General features: G+C 36.4%; 1 protein-coding gene across 1 annotated transcript; it reads left to right on the forward strand.

Moving 5' to 3' along the window:
• The first annotated feature begins 5,879 nt into the window (after positions 1 to 5,879).
• On the forward strand, positions 5,880 to 6,870 carry LOC110152178 (olfactory receptor 13F1-like). The gene has a single exon (XM_020915735.2). It carries the CDS (start codon positions 5,911 to 5,913, stop codon positions 6,868 to 6,870), a length of 960 nt encoding a protein of 319 aa, XP_020771394.2. The 5' UTR covers positions 5,880 to 5,910.
• The last annotated feature ends 1,254 nt before the right edge of the window (positions 6,871 to 8,124 follow it).

The following is an 8,124-nucleotide window of genomic DNA, read 5'->3' on the forward strand; positions in this document are numbered from 1 at the left end:
CAACCTTCCCCATCATCCGGTAGAGGGGAGATCTAGATCTGTGAGTCTACTTCCTTTCTGTCACATTCACTAGTTTGTTGTATTTTTTAGGTTCCATGTATAAGTGATATCATATCATTTTTCTTCCTTTGTCTGACTTGTTTCACTTAGCATAATGCCCTCTGAGTCCATTTGTGTTGCTACAAAAGGCAAATCTTTTACCTAAGTGTAAGGCCAGATACTACACAAATCCTAGAGGAAAACATAGGCAGAACACTCTTTGACATAAATTGCAGCAATGATTTTTTTGGATATGTATCTTAAAGTAAAGGAAATACAAGTAGAAATTAAAAAATGGAGCCTACTTAAACTTAAAGGTTTTTACACAGTAGAGGAAACCATCAACAAAGTGAAAAGACCACTTAGTGTATAGGGGAAGATATTTGTAAATCATATGACTGATAAAGGCTTAATATCCAATATATATAAATGAATCATACAGCTCAGTCAAAAAAGCAAACAACCTGATTTAAAAATGAGCAGAAGAACTGAATAGATCTTCTTCAAGAGAGGAAATGGAGATGGCCAACAGGTACATGAAGAGATGCTCAGCATAGCTAATTATCAGGGAAATTCAAATCAAAGTCATAATGAGATATCACCTCACACATGTCAGAATGGCTACCATCAAAAAGAACAGAAATAACAAGTGTTGGTGAGAACGTAGAGACAAGGGAACCCTTGTACACTGTTGGTGGGAATGTAAATTTGTGCAGCCACTATGGAAGACAATATGGAAATTTCTCAAAAAACTAAAAATAGAACTACCACATGACTGAGCAATTCCACTCCTGGATATACATCCAGAAAACACAAAAACACTAATTCGAAAAGATATGTGCACCACAATGTACGTAGTGGCACTATTTGCATTGGCCAAGACTGTAGATTGTCATCATGTGAAATGCTGGGCTGGATGAATCAAAAGCTGGAACCAAGATTGCTGGTAGAAATATCAACAACCTTAGATATGCAGATGTTACCACTTTAATGGCAGAAAGCAAAGAGAAACTAAAGAGCTTCCTGATGAAGGTGAATGAGGAGAGTGAAAAAGCTGGCTTAAAACTCAGTATTCAAAAAATGAAGATCGTGGCATCTGGTCCCATCACTTCATGGCAAATAGATGGGAAAAAAGTAGAAACAGTGATAGATTTTATTTTCTTGGGGTCCAAAATCATTGCAGATGGACTGCAGCCATGAAATGAAAAAGATGCTTGTGCCTTGCAAGAAAAGTTATGACAAACCTAGACAAGTATTAATTTTTTTTTAAAAAACAAGTTAGATTGCTTCTGAATGAGTCAGGATATGAGGAGCTAAGGTTCTAGAGAGAGTTAAACCTACCAAGACATTCTATTCTGAAGTGAAGGGAGGCCAAGTTTCTAATTAAGGAAGTTAAATGATCTCAAAAGGTATAATTCATTTACCGCATGAAGCACTAGCTAATTTTTAGGCTGCCCAGAGTAAGAGTGCTAGAAATTGAGCAAACGGGGGTTAAATATGTTAGGTTAGGTTTTATCAGTCACACAGTGGATACGAGATGAAAATTGAAGTCCATTGACTCTTGAAAGGGAAATCCCCCTTATACAAATTTCAGGTTCTCAATTTGGAACCTAGGGGATAAATCTAAAATAGGAGATGAAACAGATTTTTGGCCAAGTTCTACAAAACCTGAAATCCATCTCTAACTTGTCTCAATGACTCTTTGGATTAAAGCAATCTTTCCCGATCTATGATTGTATCAAAGGATAAGGGAAATTCTCTTTGTATAAATAAAACATCATCCAGAGATTATATGTTTTTTTATGTGTGGTAACTGGTAAGATATAAGATCAAAAGATGAAGACAGATGATTGAAAGTCTCTCAGGATGAGCCAAATATAGAAGTTACCAGACCTATTTGACAATAACCAGTGTTAACATGTACCTCAACATACAGTACAAGATGATGAGTTCACTAGAGCATTTGATGTTATAGTAAAACGTCAAGTAGATGTTATGGAGCTGAAAAATGCAGCGAGAATGAAGAACTAAAGAGATGGATTTACCACAACTTAGACAAAGTTGAAGAAAGGCTTAGCAAATTGAAAGGTTAATCAGTAGAAAATATCCAGACTGATGCATGGAGAAAAAAAGAATGGAAAATACAGAAAGGACTGTAAGAGCTATATGGGTCATATTGGAAAAGTCTAGTATGTATAACTGAACACTCAGAGGGAGAGGAAAAAGGGGAAATGGGGTAGAAAAGAAATTGGCTAATAGTGAATGATTTTCTCAAACTTGTGAAAGACATCAAGCCTTAAACTCAAGGAGATCTATAATATCAAGAAGGGTAAATAAAAAGAAAGCCACATTTAAGAATCTCTTTGTAAAATTTTAGAAAACCAAAAATAAAAATAAATATAAAATCTTATTAAGTGAAAGTAAATAACAGACATATTTCCTCAAAGAAGTAGCAAGAAAACGATTTAGAGCGCAAATCTCACTTTGTGGCCATTTAAAAGCTGAATAAGAATGTTTTATCTTCTGTTACTCTGATAACTGAGAAAACTGTAGAGATTGCTGAAAGTAAATGGGTCCCATTACAAGCTCAGAGGCTATTTGGGATGGCATCTCTACAGTTCTATTAATTGGAATGTTTGCTATATAGTTCAAGGGCCATCTGCAGAGGAATGGAATAGGCAAATCGTCTCCTTTAGTTCTGCTTCCACTGAAGTTTTTCGAGAATCAGGCCTTTTGCTTAGCCAAGTCGCTTGAAATAATTACAAAAATTTTACTGTTGTTTTTTTGCCCTGAATTTCTTGACTGAACTTGGAGAATTACACCCAGGAGAAATTGAAACTTTTTAAACTTCTTCAGGTTTCAGAATAACAATGTTAAATTGTTAAGGGAGTTGGAAGGTCCCTAAAAGCAGTAGGAGACTAGAGTAGTGAAGTTCCAGGGATTGCCCTTTGGAAGATTTTTGGAGAAAATCATAGTGGTGATTTGGGCAGAACAAATCTTTATATCATTATTTCTCTTAAATTATTAAACAGTTTTTAATTAACATGAGCTATGTATGTTGATACTGTGAGTCAGGCAAGATTTGGGTTGATATTTTGCAAACTAGGAATATCCATGTCCTTTTTCATTACCATCTTCTGAGTAAAAATATGTGCACAACCCACTTTGACACAGTTTTCAGAGAGTACTATAAAAATTGCAAAATTTAGAATCTTTTACTCTTTTGAGCGCTACAGTAGACTCTCAAGAAAGACTTTGCTGAAGATCACCTTTAAATATTGAAGCACACTTTAACCAAAAGTGAAGATGCACATTCCGTGTGCTGAGGTAAATGGGAACAGACATTAGCCGTCTCTTTCTGTAATCTCAGATTTACAAAATTTATTAATAGGTCTCAGCTAGGCCAGGAAACCAGCATAAAGATATTTACTTTAAAAAGAAGTGCTAGTTGGTATGGAAAATATTGAGATGAAGAAATGAGTTTTGACAGTGGGATAAAACTTTTGACTCTGTGTTCCAGGTGAGACCCTGACAAAGATCTAAGATAAGAATGAAGGAATGAGTGGGACTCAATCTGGATGAGAAAGGAGAAGACTTCATTGTTGTGTTTCTAAAAGCAGACAAAAGAGCAGGTGATGGGAGGGAGGCCATGAGGGCCCAGAGCCAGGAGAAGAAAACTGAGTGCTGGGTGGGGAAAACCCCATAGAGAAACCCTCAGTGGAGTGGACGTATATGCTGACCAAAGTGGATGTTAGAGACCAGACATGTCTCACTGTTGCCTTTCTGGAAATAACTGGTAAAGTGTTTCATTTTCATACATGGATTGGAGGTTGAAATTTAAATAGATTATGAAAAAATTGCTATGTTTTAAAAATCTGAGTCAGTGTGGGCCAGCACTGTAGCAGCGTAGAGGCAATTATGCTTCAGGAAAGCGGGGAGAACATGAAATCATAAACCACTATTGTGATTCTGTGAAACATTAAAGCGATCATGGAATTGGGGCTATTGAGGGAGAATTTGAAGCAAGTTAATCTAGATCTTGCAAATCTGCACAAGATAGAAATTATTACCCTTCAGTTGGGTCCAACTCCTTGTGACCCCATGGATCGTAGCCAGTGAGGATCCTCTGTCCATGGAATTTTCTTGACAAGCATACTGGAGGGGGTTGCCATGCACTCCTGCAGGCTTTCTTCTTGACCCACAAATCAAACTTGTGTCTGTTGCATCGCTTGCAGATTCTTTACTGCTGAGCCACCAGAGAGCCCGTAAAATCAAGTTTCAAAGAGGTCAAGTGATTTGCTAAATTTTGCTTGCCAGTAAATAGCATGGTTGGGTTCAGAGCCTAAAACCTCAGACTCTGAGGACAGTGCTCTAATTCCTTACAGAAGATGACCTTTTGGAAAGTATTTCTTCCTCTTCTAAGAGCACAAGTAATCATTGTCTTTTTCACATATCACTGTATATCAAATACTTAAAACTAAGAGCTAATCATTTTGTTTCTTAATTCAACTAGTTTCTTTAAGATCAGAGAAATGATCAGAGAAATTTGCAGATGTGTATAACAAGTTCAGAGGTCTTCAGGCTTTTATGTTGACACAGAGAACCACAGTGAAAATGCACTTATCTTAACACGTATCAAAAACTTGCCATGTTCAAAGCAGGCATATGTAATTAAAAATCTTAAATATGACTTATGACTTTGTTAGTATTGTCAGGAACAATCTCTTCACAAGCTCAGCGTCCACTGCAACGGCAATAGGGATGTGCATATCTGGGTACAGTCAGTGTGATATACTTGAACAACATAACTGTGTACAAAGAATGCAGCTGTACTTATGATTTATGACATATAGTTTTGATAACTAATTGAAGTATTCAAGAAAATTAAGATTGGGGCCGGGAAGGAAGAGTACTTCAGATAGATAATTGTAGATTAAAATATATAAAAAATAAATTGGCATGCTAAGAATGTGGAACCACAGAGTGGTTGTTGCTTTAGACCAGAAGGTAGAAGTAGAGTACTGGAAGATGAGATCAGAGAAGTTCTGATGTTGAGAATGTTCAACGATGAGAATGTGAGGCTTGTGTAATTTGTGACTGAATTTGTTTGAACTCTATCTTGAAAGACAGTGGTTTTCAAACTTACTTCCATAATTGATGAGTTGTGAGATATATTGTAAATAATTTGCTTTACATTATGAATTACTTAACCTTCTAAAAAGGATGGGTTCAAGATTATTCCATAGTCAAAAATGCCTTCTTGAAGATAGATATCACATAGCATTAGAGTAAGTGGACACTTGCTAATCTCCTCTTCATATTCCTTAGTGTGTGGCATTTCCATCTGTGTTTTTTTTTTTTCCCACATAATTTGAAACTTTTTGGAATGCAACCAAAACCTTTCCTGTTGCAACTTTTACAGCAACAAAAAAAATGTTTCTTTGCCCAGAAACATCTTCTAATCTTTACCTTGACTGAGGCCAGTTCATATTTTGATTCAAACAAATCTCAAAATATCTTACTAAGCAATACCCCTGACATAGGTTAGCATTTGTCTCTATGTTCGCCTTGTATCTTGGTGCATATGTATATCATGTTCTTGTAACTTTTAATTTACTTGAGTGTGTCTTTTACTTGATTTTGATTTGCTTGAGAGAAGAACTTGTATAACTTCACTCTAGATTCTCAGTGCCTTAGAGTGTATTCAGTAAATGTTGGATGAGTGAATGAATATTGCTAGTAATATTGGAAGGCAATTCTCCCTTTAAAGTTCCTCTACCAAAAACTCCTTGAAAGTTGGTAGAGTGTAAATTTTAAACATAGGCCATATATACTTTTATTCACTATTACAGTTGAACAAAGAAGAATAAAATGGACAAGACAAATGCAACAGTCATTTCTAATTTTATTTTTCTGGGATTTACTTACTATCCCCAAATTGAAGTCATCATATTTGTGCTGTGCTTGCTGATGTACTTGATCACCTTACTGGGTAATATTATTCTGATCTCAGTTAGTGTCCTGGATTCTCACCTACACACACCCATGTACTTCTTCCTCAGCAACCTGTCATGTCTGGACATCTGGTATACTGCTTCTGCCCTGACTCCAATGCTGACAAACTTTATTTCAGGGAAAAACACCATCTCATTCTCAGGGTGTGCTTCTCAGATGTACTTCTCTCTGGCCATGGGCTCCACTGAGTGTGTGCTCCTGTCTGTGATGGCGTACGACCGATATGTAGCCATCTGCAACCCCCTGAGATACCCCATCATCATGAACAAGAAGATCTGTGTTCAGATTGCAGCTGGCTCATGGGTGACAGGCTCCTTCACTGCCCTGGTGGAAACTGTGTCTGTGTTGCAGCTGTCACTGTGTGGAAGGAGTGTCATCAATCATTTCACTTGTGAGATTCTGGCCGTCCTGAAACTGGTTTGTGTAGACACTTCCAAGGTGCAGTTAATCATGCTGGTGATCAGTGTACTTCTTCTTCCTATGCCAATGCTCCTCATTTGTATTTCTTATGCATTCATCCTCTCTAGCATCCTAAGAATCAGCTCACTGGATGGTCGGAGCAAAGCTTTTTCAACATGTGCAGCCCACCTGAGTGTAGTGGTTTTATTCTATGGGACAGCTCTCTCTATGTACCTGAAGCCATCAACTATACATTCACAGGAAGTAGATAAATTTATAGCTTTGGTATATGCTGGCTTAACCCCCATGCTGAATCCTATCATTTATAGTTTACGGAACAGAGATGTGAAAGTGGCTGTGAAAAAATTGCTGGTTAGGAACTCTGTTTGTGCTCTTTCAGTCTTTAGTAGCAAATGATATCTATAAATATTAAGGGATATTTAGTGGTCTCTATATATATCAGGAGATAATTGGGGTGGACACTCATTTTTAAATGTGATGTGCAATATTCTAAGTCTCTTCTTTGACTAATCACTGAGAGTCTAAGTAATATCAATGTATCATGCATAAGTTTATCTGATCTTAAACAAATAGTCTCATGATGACAAATTTTAATTTTTATTTGGTGTTATAGGGTTAGATATAACTATTTTTGTTGGTTTAGTGCTATTTTGATTTCTTTCTAAAATTTTTTTCCCCATTTATTTTTATTAGCTGGAGGCTAATTACTTTACAATATTGTAGTGTTTTTTGTCATACATTGACATGAATCAGCCGAGGAATCAGGTGGAGACGGAGGTGGGGGGGGTATCGGGACGGGGAATACATGTAAAATTTTTAAAAATTGAAATATAGTTGATTAATATTGTTTCAAGTATATAACAAAATAATTCAGTTATGTGTGTGTATTTTTTTTCAGAATCTTTTCCAGATTCTTTTCCAAAGTAGGTTGTGATAAGATATTGAATATATTTCCCCATGTGTATAGTAGGTCCTAGTTATTTATCTGTTTTGTGTGTAGTATTAAGTAATTGGGTATCTATTAACTTCAGGCTTCTCTGGTTGCTTAGTGGTGAAGAATTTGCCTGACAATGCAGGAGGCACAGATTCTATCACTGGGTCGAGAAGATCCCCTAGAAAAGGAAATGGCAACTTACTCCAGTATTATTGCCAGGGAAATCCTATAGACAGAGGAGCCTGGTGGGCTGTATAGTCTATGGGGTTGCAAAAGAGTCAGACACAGCAACAACATAGTACAACATAGTAAGTAAACTTACAACATAGTAAGTAAACAACAACAGCAATCAGTTAACCTCAAATTCTCAATTTATCCATCATCCTCCTTTCTTTTTTTGGTAATGATAAGCTTGTTTTCTGTGTCTGTGAGTTTATTTTGTAAATAAATTCATTTTAATCATTTTTTTGTAGACTCCACAAATTGGTGGTATCATCTATTTGTCTTTCTCTAATTTACTTCACTTAGTATAATTATTTCTAGGTCCAGCCATATTGCTGCAAATGACATTGCATTATCCTTTTTAGAGTTGAGTCACATTACACTGTATATGTATTCCTTATGTACATGTCTTCCTTATTCATTCATCTGTCAGTGGGCACTTAGGTTGCTTCCATGTCTTGGCTATTGCAAATATTGCTGTTATGAACATTGGG

The sequence above is a fragment of the Odocoileus virginianus genome, chromosome 31 (assembly GCF_023699985.2).
Source record: "Odocoileus virginianus isolate 20LAN1187 ecotype Illinois chromosome 31, Ovbor_1.2, whole genome shotgun sequence".
Lineage (NCBI taxonomy): Eukaryota > Metazoa > Chordata > Mammalia > Artiodactyla > Cervidae > Odocoileus > Odocoileus virginianus.

What these genes read in the sequence shown, in the direction of transcription:
- LOC110152178 (XM_020915735.2), top strand. Translation starts at nt 5,911, where the DNA reads ATGGACAAGACAAATGCAACAGTCATTTCTAATTTTATTTTTCTGGGA.